The sequence below is a fragment of the Eucyclogobius newberryi genome, unplaced genomic scaffold (genome assembly GCF_026437365.1).
Source record: "Eucyclogobius newberryi isolate DKJ021-1_F unplaced genomic scaffold, fEucNew1.0.hap1 SCAF_9, whole genome shotgun sequence".
Taxonomy (NCBI): domain Eukaryota; kingdom Metazoa; phylum Chordata; class Actinopteri; order Gobiiformes; family Gobiidae; genus Eucyclogobius; species Eucyclogobius newberryi.
The window spans coordinates 34901198-34917575 of NW_027316532.1; the positions used below are offsets into that span (position 1 = coordinate 34901198).

Genomic DNA, 16378 nt, shown 5'->3' on the forward strand with positions numbered 1-16378 from the left:
AACTAGAAGAACAGCAGGAGGTAGGACAGGCATCGCTGAGGCTCAACGACTCATTAAGAAGGGTTTCAAAGTAGACTGGTATGTTGATTACATCTAAAAGTTAATTTGGTAACTATACATTAGGCTGGGTTATTCAATGCCCATTAAACAAAATTACTAATATATTGTATAAAATAGTAAACAGTAAATATGTCAGCAGACAATAGGTTCTGGGCATGTAACCATTTCTGAGAATAAGGAGCTCAGTTGTCATGTTTTGGTGCCTCGCTGAAGAGGTGTTTTGGGCATGTTCCACTTGAAGGACACGCTGGAGGGACAAAGATGGAGGAATGTCTTGGGATTCCCTTTGAAGAGCTGGTAGGTGCATCTCTGGAGGGGCAAATATCTACTGTTGCCTCTGTCTATCTCAGATGAGTTTTCTTTTTCTCATGTTAAATATATATTTTACTTTACATTTGACATATTGTTCCAACTTTTTAGAAAACACTACCTTTTCTGCATAGCACATTCCTAATCACTTAATGCGTTTCATTTGCTACATGTACATCTTATAACCGTTACATACAGATGGTGGTTAGGAGAACGCATGGCCCATTTCAGAAAGCTGCCTACCTGCGCTTTATGTAAATCTGGACACATAACAATCTCCACGAACCAAGTGAAAAACAGGCCTGGGGCTCAATAACATATGACTGCAGAACAAACGGATTACACATCGAATACAGTTGAAATCAAATCAGATAAAGCAGAGTTTAAATAGCAGCATGGGGCTTTAGGACGCCAAATTAAACATGGGCTGCCTAATTCAATAAGGAGCATAATTCTGATTCAATTTGGGCCTCCAGTGGAGAGGAAAGATGCATTAAAGGAAGTCACGCCAGGCATTATGGGATCTTGCACACAGAAGCAGGTACACTGGAATACACTGCTATACATAACAATGCAGCATTTAGGATGGAAAACTATTCACAGTAAAAGTTCTTGTTTTTCTAGTTGTTTTAATTCTGTTATAGCAATCACCACCAATAATCAAATTAAAAAGCAAAGCAGTTACTTTTGCACACAGTGGATGTTTGTTTCACTATTGCCAAAGAAGAGTCTGAAATCTGTTTTTACAGTGTTCTGCCCACGTCCTTAATTTAATTCAGTAACATTTAAACGCAAAATACATTGACACAAATTAAACCAAATAAATATTCAAATGAGTCATCAAACAGTAGATCTGTCTCATCTCTCAACTAAAACTTTCACTGACTGAGAGAATGACACAAATACAAATACTATAACAACATTTAACATATATTAATAATACCTTACACCTGCAATGTACTTTACACACTCGATAAAGGCCATTACAGCGCTACATTATTCATTCACGCCACATTCGCACCACGCTCAGTGATGATCAGCTACTTCTGTAACCACAGCTGCCCTGGAACAGACTGATGGAAGAGAGGCTGCCAATCTGCGCAATCAGCCTCCGACCACCACCAGCATTCACGCAATCAGCATGTTCACACTAAGCTTGCCCAAGGACACAACGGCAGGACTTCAGGTGCACAAGTCGCCCCATTTTTACACCGCAAAAAGATCTTAAACAGTTGAACAAAAGCGATTCCGTGACCACAATACATACGGTTATCCAAAGACAAGAAGAGAGAGAGACTGGAAAAGCACATCCTTACAATCCCACATTTTATGAATAATACATCATAAATCACCCACCCCCTTCTAATAGACGGCACACGCACAACATTCACCAAGAGAGGTAAAACAAGTGCCCAGACACAGAGGAGGAAGAGTGTGAGAGTGAGGATGCTGTCTCTAACCTGAGGAACCGCAGTGGCTCTATGGTCTCTGCTTCTGCCTCCGCTGAGCTGTGGTTCATCTTGTCCATCTGCTTTCACGCAGCACGACCAAAAAAAAAAACAAGGCACGTCAAAACACAGTCAGGGCAGAGATGCGCTCCGAATGAGAGAGGCTTTCTTCTCCCTGATTCAACAAACACAACAGTGGGTCTTTGAGGAATCTGAAAGCCTCCCCTCTATTCCTCTCCTAAGCACTTGAAGGCAAGGCCAGAACGTAATGGCAGCCTGGCACGTATGAAGCAATTCGAAAGCTATTTGCCCACACTACGTCTCTACACTTGTGTACCCCACTGTGGAACCTGGCACTGTCTGTGATATGAGAGACCAGATGGTTTTCTGCATCAGCTGTGGTCACCGGGAAAGCCAGCCAATTAAGACGGAGATGCTCGCTGCCTGCCGCCTGATTGGCTGAGAGCTGCAGAAACGGTTGCATCCAGGGTACCCCGCCCCGCCCCTCCATATATATATCTCTCTCTCTCTCTCTCTCTCACACACACACACACACACACACACACACACACACACACACTTCTATCAGTCGTTAGTGGCGGAGGACTCCCTAATGAGGAGTTTAAAGCCTTGGTACGTGCAAATACAGCAGCCTATTTATTACGCACTACTGATTAAAATGGAGAAGAAATCATGCATTGTTTTCTAGGGAAACAGCCAATTACCTGCACACAGTTGAAAATGATGCTTTGCAAGTATTACGTGCGTTTCAATGTCAGCTAAAGCAAGAGAAAAATAAAGTTAAGACATACGAGAACAATAACATAAAGTGTACAGACGTATCTCACCAGAACATCGCTGGTTAAACTTGAAGTGTGGTGTTTCTGTTGGTCTTTCCGTCGCCGTGATGCCGCTGATGTTGTTCAAATACTGTCATTGATATATAATACTTCCATAAAAATGATGTATTCCTACTACTACATGGCATAGCTGAGGGATTTCCCAGCATCAGGGAACCTTTTTATTTACCACTTAGTGAAACAGACGCACGTCGATCATGGACTAACCACGCCATCTAGAGGCTGGAGGTGGTAGTAACAGGTGAGATACATTTAAAGAGCCACAAATGTCCAACAAATGAACTGTAGGTATCTTTTAACTTTTGTGTTTTTAGAACTGACATCTTTAGGGCCAGTTATTTAAAGAGGATACAGAGGGTAAAATAAGACGAGTAATTCATACATGAAATATAAGTATAAATACATTCATGAAATAGCTGTTGAGGCATACAACAAATGTAAGTCACATAACCCATACAATGTATGATTGAAGCCAAGTAGACAATGTATTCGTACCAACAAAAGGATATATAAATATGTAATAATCATCTGTATGTGCAAGAAAACAAAAACATTTGAATCATTTGAAGGTAAACAAGTGTTGTGTGTTTGGAGAGGAGGCAGGTGTCTGATATTTTAATAGAAATACTGTTTGTATATATAAAATATTACAAGTGTGGGGTTAAAATTACTTTATTATTTGATAGAGCAGAAAATCCAAAAACAAACAAATCAGTAATACAATGTTTTTTTTTTCCATCTGGGAGTGACTCCAAATAAACGGAATGGTGATATTGTTGCCAAACAGCAGCAGCAACAGGCAGTTCTCGGGACAGCACACAGTGACACATGATGAAAGCCTTGATTAAAACTATGGAAAATTAAAAATGCGTTTGAATTGTTACCTTCTGCCTGTCTGGAATGTAAAGTCAATCTGGAATATTTTCTGCACTAGAAGTGACAGAAATTCTATTGGAGTATTTTATTGGTTTAATCCGTTCTGCTTTTATTTTCTTCTCCAATAGATGCCTAAAACAAGGCACAATTTTCAAAAGATGTTGCAATGACTTTTACACTTACACTTATTGTCTTCCCCCACAAAGAACACTGAGTTTATGGTACTGAATATGTTCTCTTCAAAAGGAATCAAAAATGTTGAATATGGAGTAATCAAGAATCAACCAATTAAATGACGAGATGAAGAATGGACAGAAATCTATTAAATCTACTGGGCACGGCAAGCTTATTATTGATTTTGCATTAGGAACAGTATATTGCTTGCACAAACCAAATTAGACACACTTTAAACTAGTTTACATTAATTAAAGCTTTGCCGTCCCAGTGACTAACAGTGAACAAGAAAATGCCATGAGCAATGTAAGTTTCCCCATTTTTGAAGTAGGACACAATGTACTCACTAGCTTATCCTGTGCTGCTGCGACCTGATAAAATGGACTATAGCTCGTTTGAAAGGCATAGTTAGCTCAATTTAAGGACGACAAAAAATAAGGAAATTATACACACCTTAATGTTAAAGACTAAGAAGTTGTCATTGTTGCTATAGGGGATTTGCATAACTACATTCTGAAAGCTGTCCAGCTCGTCTCGGACAAATGTCGGGTGTAGGACAAGTATCTTAAGTGGAGATCCTTTCAAACTCAGGGCAGAAGCATAAATCTGTACTAACATGACCCTATAAATAAACCCAAACACAGTTTGTCTAAAGAAAAAAAAATAATGCACCACAACCTATTGACTAAAAGCAAAACAAATGTCATAGATATGACATTCCATTCGCCCCCTCAATTCAGCATGAAGTCATGTTTAAATCACGAGGGGGTTCAAACAAACCAGAAACCTTCTAGCAGAAGGGATTCCATTTGGGCTCCACTAGTTCTTTGGAAGGTTTTAACAATATTCACTAAGAATAGTCCTCCAAAACGTACTTTTTTCTTTTTTACATTAGTCAGTGAAATCACAATTGTATTATTTCTCTTCATCTTAGAAAAAACAAAGTATTTAAAAGTAGGCCACTACTTTGAACCCTCAGATGTAAAACCACCTCAACATTTAGCCTGGAAATTCAGGCCTCGACAAGAATCCTCTTCCAAAGTATCAGGGAGCACAATATTCCAAACACAGTATTTGACTTACAGAAGAGACAAAGTCCTAACATTCAGACATTACAAAATAATCCAATGTGTCTTTACTCTGTGCACTGGGGCTCATAGAGACGCAGGAGTCTGTGTGCACCAGCAGTTAAACGTCTCACTGGATGCATCTTTGCAAAGCTGAAGCAGTTTATTATTGTCGATGGTCTTCAAAGTTCAGCCCCAATCCCTGGTGTTGAGGTCTGCAGTAAATTCGGACTGAAGACCACAGACTGAAGAAGTTGGACGTAAGGCGTTCTTATTAATTGTATATAATAGTAATTTGCTTTCTTTCCTTGCCTAATCCAGAGGCAGTGGACAAGGTGCACAAGGATTGTTCGTCCACTCGACACCAAAAGAAGAGGCGGTCCAATTTTACATCACAACCCCACAGGTACTACTTGACATTTTCTTATATCCCACAAACTCCAGTAGTCGAAGCCATATTTGGATCAAGAACAGAAGGAGAGAGAGTTTAAGGAACAAGTTGAGGAGCAGTGGTTGACCCATGCACATCTCAGGGCCAAATCTACTGCATAAGTGAAGACATTGGCTGTTACTGACGTGAGGGGTGTGGTTTTGGGAGGAGGGGTTTAGGGGTTGCATTATTTCCATGTGTTGGCCGCCTGCGAGATGGACCGTGAGGGGATCATGTCCAGCAGATACTCGCGCTGACGTTCCACAGCAGAGGAGGCTTTGTGGGCCGACAAACTCGGGTTCACGTAGGCCATGGTCACTCCTGTCAAAAGACAAACGCTATGAGAACCAAGAATCTACTGGTTAAAGAGAACAGGATTAAGGACTTTATATTCGAGTTAAAAATAGGAATAAACACAGATGGGGGATGACATCATTTCCACTGATTGACACAGACTCTTCAAGAATCATGTAATACAGTAGCTTAAACATTCTTTTTAACAAAGGCTAAAATGCAGGCAGACTCTGATCAAACAGACCACTGACAGTAGCTCACACAGCTAAAGTTCATGTGGTCAGTGTCATAATGTTATGCCTGTAAAGGGAGAAAGAATGAGAGCCAATGAGAAATACTCTGATTTCTGGAGAGGAAAAGGAAAAACCAAGACTGAAAGTACAGTTGGAGAAGAGGTTGGAGGCATGAGAGAAGCAGAAGTGACAGGATCTTACAGCGGGATGAGGAGACCAAAGAGGAGTAGAACGCACTATGTCCCTCTAACCTCATCTGACTGATATCTACCTGTGGAGCCAGTACTCTTCCTCCAGCCAGTCACGTTTCCTTGGTTACTGCTGCTGGCGCTGACCTTTGACCCCTGCTGCAGCGGGCGTCCGGCAGCCGCATGCTTACCTGCCCTGCTGCCCAGCGCCGCGGCCGCCACCGCATTCTGGAGCTGAGAGGGGGTGTAGTGGGCCATGCCGCGAGAGCTCATTGCAGACGAGAGGCTGTGCTGCTTCTGACTCTACACACAAAGAAAAGAGGGATTCAACCCTTTATTTCTAGCCAACATTAGATACGGTAAATTGATTTCACTTCGGATCCCAAGTGAAAAGGCGATAATGCTGGTGCCTATTGATTAAAGATAGATTATGGATTGAAATGCATACGAGTATTTTAACAACTGTATCAAAACCAATAAGCAGCAACTAAACAAATGTACAACTTCACATAAAAATACAGAAAATTGCTGATACGTGATGCGTACACTGCATTGTGATTCATTTAATTGCTGTAATTGTAAGAAGTATTTTTGATGCTCTCTGTGCCCTTGCGTACCTGTTTAAGGGAATGGTGGGCCGACACCGAGCGCATTGCCGCCTGGACCTGCTTGTACTGTGACACCAAAACATCATTCTTGGACAGCGATGAAGATGAGCTGCTCTTGGAGATGGATGAAACCGAGGATGAGGCGGCCTGCTGCAAGATCCGCTGTTCAATCTCCTGCTCTTGCTGCAGGGCTTTGACGAACGCAGCCTTGAGCCGAGTGGTGTGCTCCGCCTTCAGAGCCTTCTTCTGATTGGACGACATGCACTGGTCACACAGGACGGTGCCACTCTTCTCCTTCCTCCAGCGAGAAGTAAAGTCCGTCTTACACTGGGCACAGACGTACGGCTCTTTGGGGATGCAGTTGGCCAGTGCAAGAGCAGAGCCTAAATTTCCTGTAAATAAAGTTTCAATAAAGTCCTCTTTTTACTACTCAACAACAGTTGACAAGTTTTAATGTACTCACCTCGGCCGTGCATCTCTAGTAATTTCTGCACGACTTCTTCAAGTCCTAACAGATAGATGAACTCATTATTGGCTGCTGAAGGTAGGAAATTAAACTCAGGAGCAGGAGGTTTGGGCGGAGGGATCTCCAGCAGCGTCTTTTCCAACTGTTTACGAAGTGCAAGTTTTGCGGCCGCCTGTCGACTTGCTGGGGAGTCATTCATGCTCGAGTTGGAGGACAAAGAGCCCTTTAAGCCAGAAGAGGTCTGAAGAGGAGACACAATTGAGACGTTTAGAATTGCATTTACATAAAGTTAGTTCTGATCAATTTTGTAAGCCACGGTGCAGTGTTAAGAGATTCTGACCATGACATTGCTGTTGGGGACATTGGCAACGCGCATGAGTCCCTGCTGAATGATCCTCTGGCCCTGCACCTGGACATGAGGCACAGAGGACCTGGGAGCCGGCAACAGGCGAGGGGGCCCCGAGCCACTGTGCTGCTGCTGTCGGAGACTGGCCATCTGCTGAGCAGTCACTGTGATGGGCTGTAGGAACAAACAGAATGGGGAGTAATGGGGCAAAATGTCAATGTTACTTTTATTATAGAAGATTTCATCAGCACAACTTACCTGGGCTCCTCTGACCAGAGGCGGCATCACTATTTGAGAGTTGGTTTTGGATGGGACATGCTGCCCACCACGCACCAAAGGAGGAGGGATCACTGTGCCCGAGCTACGACCAGTCACCTTAAGAACAAAGTCATAACTAAATGTAGGCAAAAACATACTGACATGTCAACAGTTAAAACTACAGTTGGAGAACTCATACCTGTAGAGATCCTTTACTTGTAATGCTACCTCGTACAAGAGGTGGAGGCGTGGCCACTGAGCCCGTCTGTAAAGTACAACGTTCAGTGTATTACCTTTTAATGCTGTGGTGAAATAAAGATCAACATCAATTATCCGGTGTCTGATACCTTCTGAACAGTGCTCTCCTTCTGTATCTGACTCTGCCGTAGTTTCTTCAGTAGAACCAGCTTTGCCTCTTGGAGTCGAAGTTCCTCCTTCAACTGCTTAATAATTTGCTCCCTTTCCTCTGGCGAGCTCTTCTGCAAAAATACAATAACACCATACAATAAAACTTGAGGCGATGAGAGGTACAATCTACTATGAAGGTGTGTCCTTGATCCAGAAAAAAATTAAATGACCTGCATTTCAAGAAAAAATAATACCATTGTATAAAATAAATGAGATTTGACAGTTATGTTATGCAATGTGTCAAATGCATAAAGTATTTAATTCTGGGACATTTAGTTTAGCGTGAACACCGTATGATGTAGGACTTACCATTAGTTTATCCGTGTCAGTCTTTGTGAAGCAGTGGCCGTTCATGAGGGGACTGGATGGCTCATTGTCTGACAACACAATTACATCATCTGGCGATGGCGGTCGTTTCTCTTTTTTAATATCACTGCAAAAACAAAAAATGTTTCTGTTTGAATAACATGGACACTGGATTGATTTCAGAACCTTAGCTGCAGTTTATTTTATACCCAGTAGATGGCACTACATTATTATCGTTAACAACTGTACTGTGCAAATGTGCTCTGGGACACACAAGACCAACCAAGAGATCAATAATGGAGTAATGGCGGCAGCGAAGATTGTAACATGCCCACACCCCGATTAGAAAGTAAAGGACGGATGCGGTATACACGATTTGAGCATTTACATGAAAACGGCAAATAGATCACATGAAACACAAACCACAAACATCCTTTTCCCTAAGGACATCTGTGATAAAATGTAGAACGTCCTTTCCCAGACAAGAACAAAGGCGACTGGTGTCTTCATATGCATTCATAAAGAAGGGGAGGAGATAGAAGGGGGCAGCAGAGCCCTTGGACCATGTATCTCAGTGGGGATCCTGCTAGTGTTTCACTACAGTGTTTTCAGTCAAACCTGGAGAATGAGGTAAAAGCTGCTCCAAGACACCATGTTTGACGTAAGGACACATGCAGTAGTTATGTAATTGTTCAGACGCTGTGCAGTGAGCTATATCGCTATAAGCGTAGGCCGAGTTCATGTCCCAGACCAGCCCTCCCTTTCTCCCCCTGCCCCTGGAGTCTGTACTTCATGGCAGGGCCTATGGCCTAGTGGCTGGCCACAGCCTGGGCCTCGCCTCTGCCCTCCCTCCGGCAGCAGAGTCACGAGCAGTGGTCCGCCCGAGACACTGAGAGGGTGACAGTGGGGGAGGGGAATACATGGCCAGGAGCCAACCTATTGTGTACACTCTGGTTCAGTCACTACTTCACACACCCCTCCCCCAACCACAAGACATGTGCATCTTTATACTCAACTCACCACTAACTTTTTCACACGGCACACGTTCCTCTCTCGTCTTTAAGTTCCCACACACAAAAAGTGAGGGGTCAGCGAGGTCAACTTCACCCCAAAAAACTGGTAACATTAACTGAAGTTCAGTGGACTAATGGCGCTGAAATTTTAGCCACGTGTACATGCTAATACATTTGTGTTTTTTCAACTAGTATATTTAATTCATCCAGTAACAGAATGAATCTGTATCACCAAATAAACATTATGGGAACATGACGAACATGCCTCCAGTCCAGGGATCAACACAAACTGTACTTGGGTCTAGTTCACCCGAAATTCCATTAATTCCGTCACTGGATTTATAAATCTGGCTTCTTGAGGTTTCTACCCTTTCTAATCTAATTGCAGCATCTTATACAAGTACAACACTGAGCGTTGGTTATGTAAGGTCCAGTGTTACTGCATGCCTCTGCTTCGCACTGACCCCAATGGTGTGTTACAGAATATGGCGGCTCTTATTATCATGCTTTTCTTAGACATATTGTTGCTAAAGTCTTGTGGCCTGAAGGTGTGGTCTGATAAACATCCAAACAAAGCACTCCAGAGTATGCAAACTACAGCAGAGGGGATTATGACTTTTAGCTTGGACGGCTTCATCTTAGGATGGACTTGTGTGTTGCATAAGCAAGCAAGTTTACTTATTTATGTTTATCAGAAAGTAGACACGTAGTCATACAGGGGTCAAAGGTGAACCCACAATAACACATCACAGAGCCCTGTCAACTCAATCCACCAGGATCCACTCAGCTCCAGCCACACACTGTCATTTGATGCGTTTGGAATTAGACAAGAGCAGACATTTTTGTGCGTGGTCATGTGACACACCCACCGGTCCTCATGGCCCCTCCTTTCTCCAACTGCTCCTTCCACGGTGGAAACCATGGCAACGGCCAGTTGGAACCAGTTTGTGACACATAGCCTTCATTTTGTGTGAAGTGTGAGCCAGAGTTCAGGTGCTGCGGTGAAGAAAATGGAGCCCAGGCCCCAAGAGCCTCAAACTTTTCAGAATGGGGGCATGCAACAACAACCACACGGCAACTTCCTGTATGACTTGTGTCAGACCAAAAGCTAAAAGGGCCGCAATAAAGCAGTCTGTCACACAAGTCTTCACAGCATAGACGTGCATGTAGCGAGAACTTCACTAAAGTTACAAAAGTACACATAATGTTCATAAATGGGCAAACAAAGAGACCATCTTAGATCCAAGTGCTCAAAAATGTGATGTGTAGAGACCTTTACCCTGTGTTTACTCTGTGATGTGACAGTTGAACCCAAAGCTCAACTTATGCAAATATAGCTACACCGGCTCTATAATATCAGCTTGATACCAGGTACTAGAAACCAATGCCATGTCCAATACCACTTGACAGAGGCATCATGTGACGTTCACCCCGGAGCTGACCAGAATCTTCATCTGGCTAAATCAACTACATTTATGTGAAGTCCTGAAGTTTAAAACAGTCCCAAATCTCTTTATTGTTCACTGTGTGAATCCACGGTTAGGGTACAAGCAAGCAGTGCACAGTGTGTATATGAAAAGCAAAATGCAGGCCACGAGTAGAGTAAGGCATGGGTTCCCAAAGTGGGGGTCGCGGGGCACTGAGGTGAAAACTGTACTTTTGTATTTTAGGGAATCTGGGAGGAAAAAATATATACTAGTGAAATGAACGTAATTAAACCAGAAAAAAAGTATTTCCTCTTTTTGAGTAGTTCCAAAATAACTACTCTATCTTTTAAAGCCCTCACCAAGGGCTTTTAAAACATCCCTATTAAACCTACCTTAATCCAAGCTTCACACTCATAAGTTTAAAACACAGCGCTCTCTCCTCTTGTGCTTGCTGCAGGGTCGTGTGAAACAAAAGTTCCACAAGTCATTCCATGCACTCCGCGCACCACAGATTCACGTGTTTTAATAAAATATGTAAATTAAATGAATCATCGAGGCAATAAAATAAAAGCTTTTTTGTAATCGAATTTACTCGAGTAATCTTTGCAGCCCTATGCAGTTTTAATATCGTTTTTCAGCGCGCATCTCTCAAATTCATCACATTTAAACATGGGTCTGGGCTCACCTCTTGGACGTGCTCATGTCCACAGGCTCATCTCCCGTCTGCACCTCCACTTTGATGGTGGCCTTCACCTCCCCGTCCTTCAGGATATTGTCCATCTGTTCGCTGCTCTTCAGGTTGACCCCGTTGTCCCCGTTGTCCACTTTGTCCCTGTCCATGTTGTTCACGTTGACCCCGTTGTCTACGTCGTCCACGTCGTCCACGTCATCCACGTCATCCACGTCGTCCCCAGGACTCTCTGACTCTGGTGGGCTCCCGGCCGAGTCGCCCTCCTCCAGTTTGACCCGTTTATTGTCTATGTCCTCTGGGGACCCAGTGAGAGCTGCATGGTCCTTCTCCAGAGCCCGCTTCTGGCTGCGAGTCCGACGCACAGCCTCCTCTGACATGGCTGCTCTCACTCTACACAAAAGAAAAATAAATGATGGATTAATTAACTGTACGTTGGCCCAAAAATATGGCCCAAAAACGTGCTGCCCTGTGGTTGGGTGGTTAAGCCACAGTACACGTATGCCAGGCTCCTAGTGCAGCCGGCCGCAGAATCCCGACTCTCTCATGCAGTCTTTCCTGTCTAATAAAGCCTATGGGCCAAAAATCTTAAAAAAAAAAAAAAAAGAATATGGACCAAAACACTGTAAACAGGAAGTAAGCTTTATGTAATAAACTACAGCACCGGTGCATCTAAACTTTTGCCAAGGAAATGTTGTGAATGTTACATTAGCGCAACAAATGTGAACCAGAATGATGAAGTTTACACGCAGCCGTCACAAACCTGTGTATCATGTTACATTTGAGAAACTTGACATAGTCAGTGGACATGTGCTGAGGCACTTTCATTACAGTGAGCCAAGTTAGTTTCATCAATCGGTAAAGTTGACCAGTGCTACAACAAGAGTTCAGCTATACACTTTCTATATCAATAAAGTTTAGTCTAATGTGAACTCAAGTAACATCAATTCATTTTTTAAATAATTTCAGCGATAATTTCATCATCTATGTGTGTAACATACTTAGGATGATCTTGTGGTAGTAGTGGCACTAGGTGTGTCACTAACCAATATTAGACTAGTCAGCCATTTGTTTTTGATTAGTTACTAGACAAAATATTATTTATATTGTACTCAGGACAAAACATGGGGAATCTGCGTTTCAGTTTTATGCAGCTAAAATCTGGAACAGTCTTCCTGAAGATGTGAGACAGGCTTCAACTGACAATGTTCAAATCTAAGCTAAAAACAGTTTTGTTTAGCTGCGCATATGACTGAAGGGATTTTTTCTTTGCACTCTTCTCTTTTGTTTGTGATTTTATTAGTTTAGAAAATCAGTTGGATTGATAATTTTTAATTTAGTTAATTTTATTGTATTTCTGTAATTTCTTTGTGATTTGAATGCATTTTTCCTGCTGTGAAGCACTTTGAATTGCCTTGTGTATGAAATGTGCTCTACAAATAAACTTGCCTTGCCTTACTCGATGGAGCATATTTACAAAAAATGTTTTTTTTTTAATTAATTAATTAAAATGTATTATTAACAAATGGTTATTCAAACATTTATTCTTCATAGTTATGATAACTATTATGATTAAAAATAATCTTGATTGTATATAGTAGACCAATTGTTGCAGCCCTAGGTGGTAGTACGTAGTAGTAATAGTGGAAGTAGTGATAGTGCCTGTACCATTTCATAAAAGTAAGCACTGCAATAAAGGAAGTATTTTCAAAGGAAGAAAAGATTGTGTAATTTGTATTTTTTTTATTTAATGAAACAGCCCCACAAAAATTCTATCCAAACAGAAAATGTAAAACCAAAAACTGAGCAATGGCTGAGGCAAAGTGCCAGAGTCAGGACTTGAACCAGCAACCTTAGGGTTCAAAGGCCTATAATAATAAACCACCATTTGCCTTTACAATTACAAAATATTTACTAAACCATTATCTTAAAGACTGGTTAGTTCAAAAGGTTAGAACTAAAGACTAAATAAGACTGTTTTAGGCTGAGGATGTCGGGTTGTCCAGGTACAGCAAGACTCGCACTGAATTCCTGGAAACTTTACTCAGCCGTCCATGAAGCAATATTGAAAACATGGGCGACCAACTACGTGATAAGATCCTACACGTGGCACATGACGACACTGAAACTATGGAAATGAAAGCACAATTGCACCATCTTGCTTTTCTGAATTAGCGCAATGCATCATGGTCTTTGTAGTTCATTAGACACCCTCACGCCTTTCTTGTGGTCATATCCCAAGATTCCATGAGACGAAAAAAAAATAAAAACAGCACCTTCCAGCGAACCAGTTGGAACTGGTTTCAGAGAGAGGCGCAGGTTTAACCCCTGGAGAGACGGAGTGGCAGAAGGGAGAGCCACAGACACGTCCCACAGTTAGGGGAGAAGCAGAGAGCAGGGAGGAGCCACAAATTGTGTAGTCTCCGGACATTCCAAAACATGCGAGTGGGAGGATGTATGACGAACTTTTATGACTGCTGATAAAACGGTAATACTAAACGTTTAAAACTAAATATCACACGTAAAGGGTTAATCATAGTTAGTTAGTCATACGTAACAATTACAGTTATGGCGACAGCATTAGTAGAGGTTCTTAGGTACTAGAAATGTAAGTAATAAGAGGAAGTATTCAATAAAGTGTAACGTTGATCCTGTCAGGAGAAAAGACTGTACTACACACGTTTTCGTACAAGGGAAAACCGTACTATACATGTTTTACTACAAAGGGAAACCGGGGCATCTGGAGGATAATGGAGGAAGATTAAAAAACACAGAATAGAAAGGTAAGACTCCCTCTTGCGCAGAGGCCGCTATCGGCACATTTCCACTAACTCACTTTGGAGCAGATCAGGACGGTCAGAAAGTTTCACCACTAGGGCTTTAACGATACCCACCTTCATATTGTAAATGAATGGCCAAATGAATGGCCAAAATAATTTTTGACTTCTGTCCAATTGCAATTCTGATTTACGCAGCTCACGAGTACTCTCATGCATTCAAGTTTCACTTTTCCACACATACGGTCAAAGGCAGCCAAGCACAAGCTTTTAATTCACATTTATGCTTTATCAATGTGATTACCTGATGGAAGGAGGACTATGCAAAACAAAGTTATCACTAGAAATGCCAAAGTTTGTCGGTTTAACATAAAAAGCTAACGCAAATTAGCATCAACCGTTTCCCGTTTACTGCTGCATGGCACTTAAGCACCAAGACCAAAAATATTACATTTCCAGTGCGGTGTAGTGGCGCAAAAAAGTGAAATAAATGCAGAAAAAGATGAATGTTTGTTTGTTCTCAGCAATTCCATGTTTGTGGAACTGAGATGTAGCTGGAGTAGTCTTAAGAAAAAAATATAATTCAAGAAAGTGTTCGATTTAGACGCTCCAAAGAGAACCCGTCTTGCGATTCTTAAATGTCACGATACGCAACATACACGTGTCTCAACCGGCCTGAATGCAAAATTGACAGATGCGTGCTGAAAAACATTAAACGGCACCGCAGCCTCGTCCGCTGAGCATTCCTGCGCCACATTTCCGCACTAATGTCACCCGGACAAATGCAAGCATCAGAAACTATGTCCTCTCATACATGCTTATGCGTATGTAACATGCTCGACACAGCTTTGACGACGTGCTGAGCAAAAAAACTCTAAACGCTTCAAACTTCATCCCCGGTGTTTGAGAGAGGGGAGCAGAACATTGAACGAGAGGCGAGGCAGAGGCATCGAGCGCCTCACACATGCGCACACTCACGGAAACTCATGGACACACATGAACACTCATGTACTAAGGGACGGGAAACTGTGCTGGGACAGAGCATGTGCACGGACAAATCAAGACGGTTGTCAATTGCATGTTTCCAACCAGCATATGCGGCAAAACATTTCACCTAACTGATGTAAATACATATAAACACTTGTTTAAGCCATAAAGAAGCTCACACATGAAATATGATAAGCGCATGCATCAAGCAGTTCACCTCATATGACGATACATTTAACTCAACTATAAGAGAAAGGCAATCATAAGCCCCATCTCAATGTCAAATTCAATTATGTTAGTTTTTCAATTTACAAACTATCATTTACAATAACTTACTTAATACTTAAGAGACAAAAACAATAATAAAAAAGTGGGGTCAATTAAATACATTTTTGAAAACTTTCTAAAGAATAGTGACAGAATTGTGGTGAAACAGAATCCCCTTCTGGGAGACCGGGGCCAGTCGAAATGTGGCTTATGCCATATGCCACATATAGAATATTGGACTTGATTAAAATGAATACCAACTTAAAGTACGACTAAGGTTAAAGTTAAGGTACACTTTTTAGTGGGCCCTTGGCCCATGCTTTGATGCTGCTGGTGCAAACTGACCAATGGTCACTATAACGCCAATCTCCAGAGCTTCAGCTCGGCCTGGTCAGGACTACTGGAGCTGGAGGATTTTTACCTATGGTGCATGTTGATTGGGAAAACCGGAGTACCAGGAGGGAACCCAGACACAGAAAGAAACATGCAAACTCTGCAGTGAAAGGCCCGGGCGGCCCTAAATCGAACCCGCAACCTTCTTGCTGTGAGCCACTCTGCCACATTAACGCAAGGAGGAGCAACAATACAAAATGCAAATCAACAAGGATTCAAACTTCAGCGACAGTCTATTTGCATATGTGTGCTGCGAGTGCTTAAAGCTGCAAAAGCCCCATGCGGCGGTGCACAAGGGCAGATGTTCCCGCTGTAACCGCCCTGGACACAAAGGACATCCATCCATGACAGCATTATATTCAGGGGTGTATTCTATAGAGCGCCTTCTCTTTTCATGTGCTCCAGAACCTATGGGAAGCCATGTATCATGGTAAGGTTCATCACACATTCACAGTCACACAAGATCACAATTCATATTTACGCTGCTATATGATC

At 42.2% G+C, this 16378-nt stretch overlaps 2 protein-coding genes across 3 annotated transcripts in view; both read right to left on the reverse strand.

Annotated features, from left to right (window-relative positions):
• yjefn3 (YjeF N-terminal domain containing 3) overlaps positions 1-2178 on the reverse strand; it is a 68560-nt gene extending 66382 nt beyond the window's left edge. The window contains exon 1 of the mRNA XM_072439372.1: positions 1830-2178. Coding sequence (XP_072295473.1) covers positions 1830-1897 — 68 coding nt within the window. The 5' untranslated portion in view covers positions 1898-2178. The remainder of the gene's footprint in view (positions 1-1829) is intronic.
• Positions 2179-3333: 1155 nt separating this feature from the next.
• gatad2ab (GATA zinc finger domain containing 2Ab) overlaps positions 3334-16378 on the reverse strand; it is a 28406-nt gene continuing 15361 nt past the window's right edge. The window contains exons 2-12 of one of the 2 annotated variants that reach the window (XM_072439398.1): positions 11674-11852; positions 11457-11577; positions 8335-8458; positions 7965-8096; positions 7817-7882; positions 7618-7734; positions 7354-7533; positions 7011-7254; positions 6557-6939; positions 6131-6242; positions 3334-5545 (exon numbers count right to left, since the gene is read on the reverse strand). In XM_072439398.1, coding sequence (XP_072295499.1) covers positions 5412-5545; positions 6131-6242; positions 6557-6939; positions 7011-7254; positions 7354-7533; positions 7618-7734; positions 7817-7882; positions 7965-8096; positions 8335-8458; positions 11457-11577; positions 11674-11839 — 1779 coding nt within the window. In that variant the 5' untranslated portion in view covers positions 11840-11852 and the 3' untranslated portion in view covers positions 3334-5411. Of the gene's footprint in view, positions 5546-6022; positions 6243-6556; positions 6940-7010; positions 7255-7353; positions 7534-7617; positions 7735-7816; positions 7883-7964; positions 8097-8334; positions 8459-11456; positions 11578-11673; positions 11853-16378 lie in introns of both variants that reach the window. The other variant, XM_072439397.1, reaches the window with a different exon arrangement.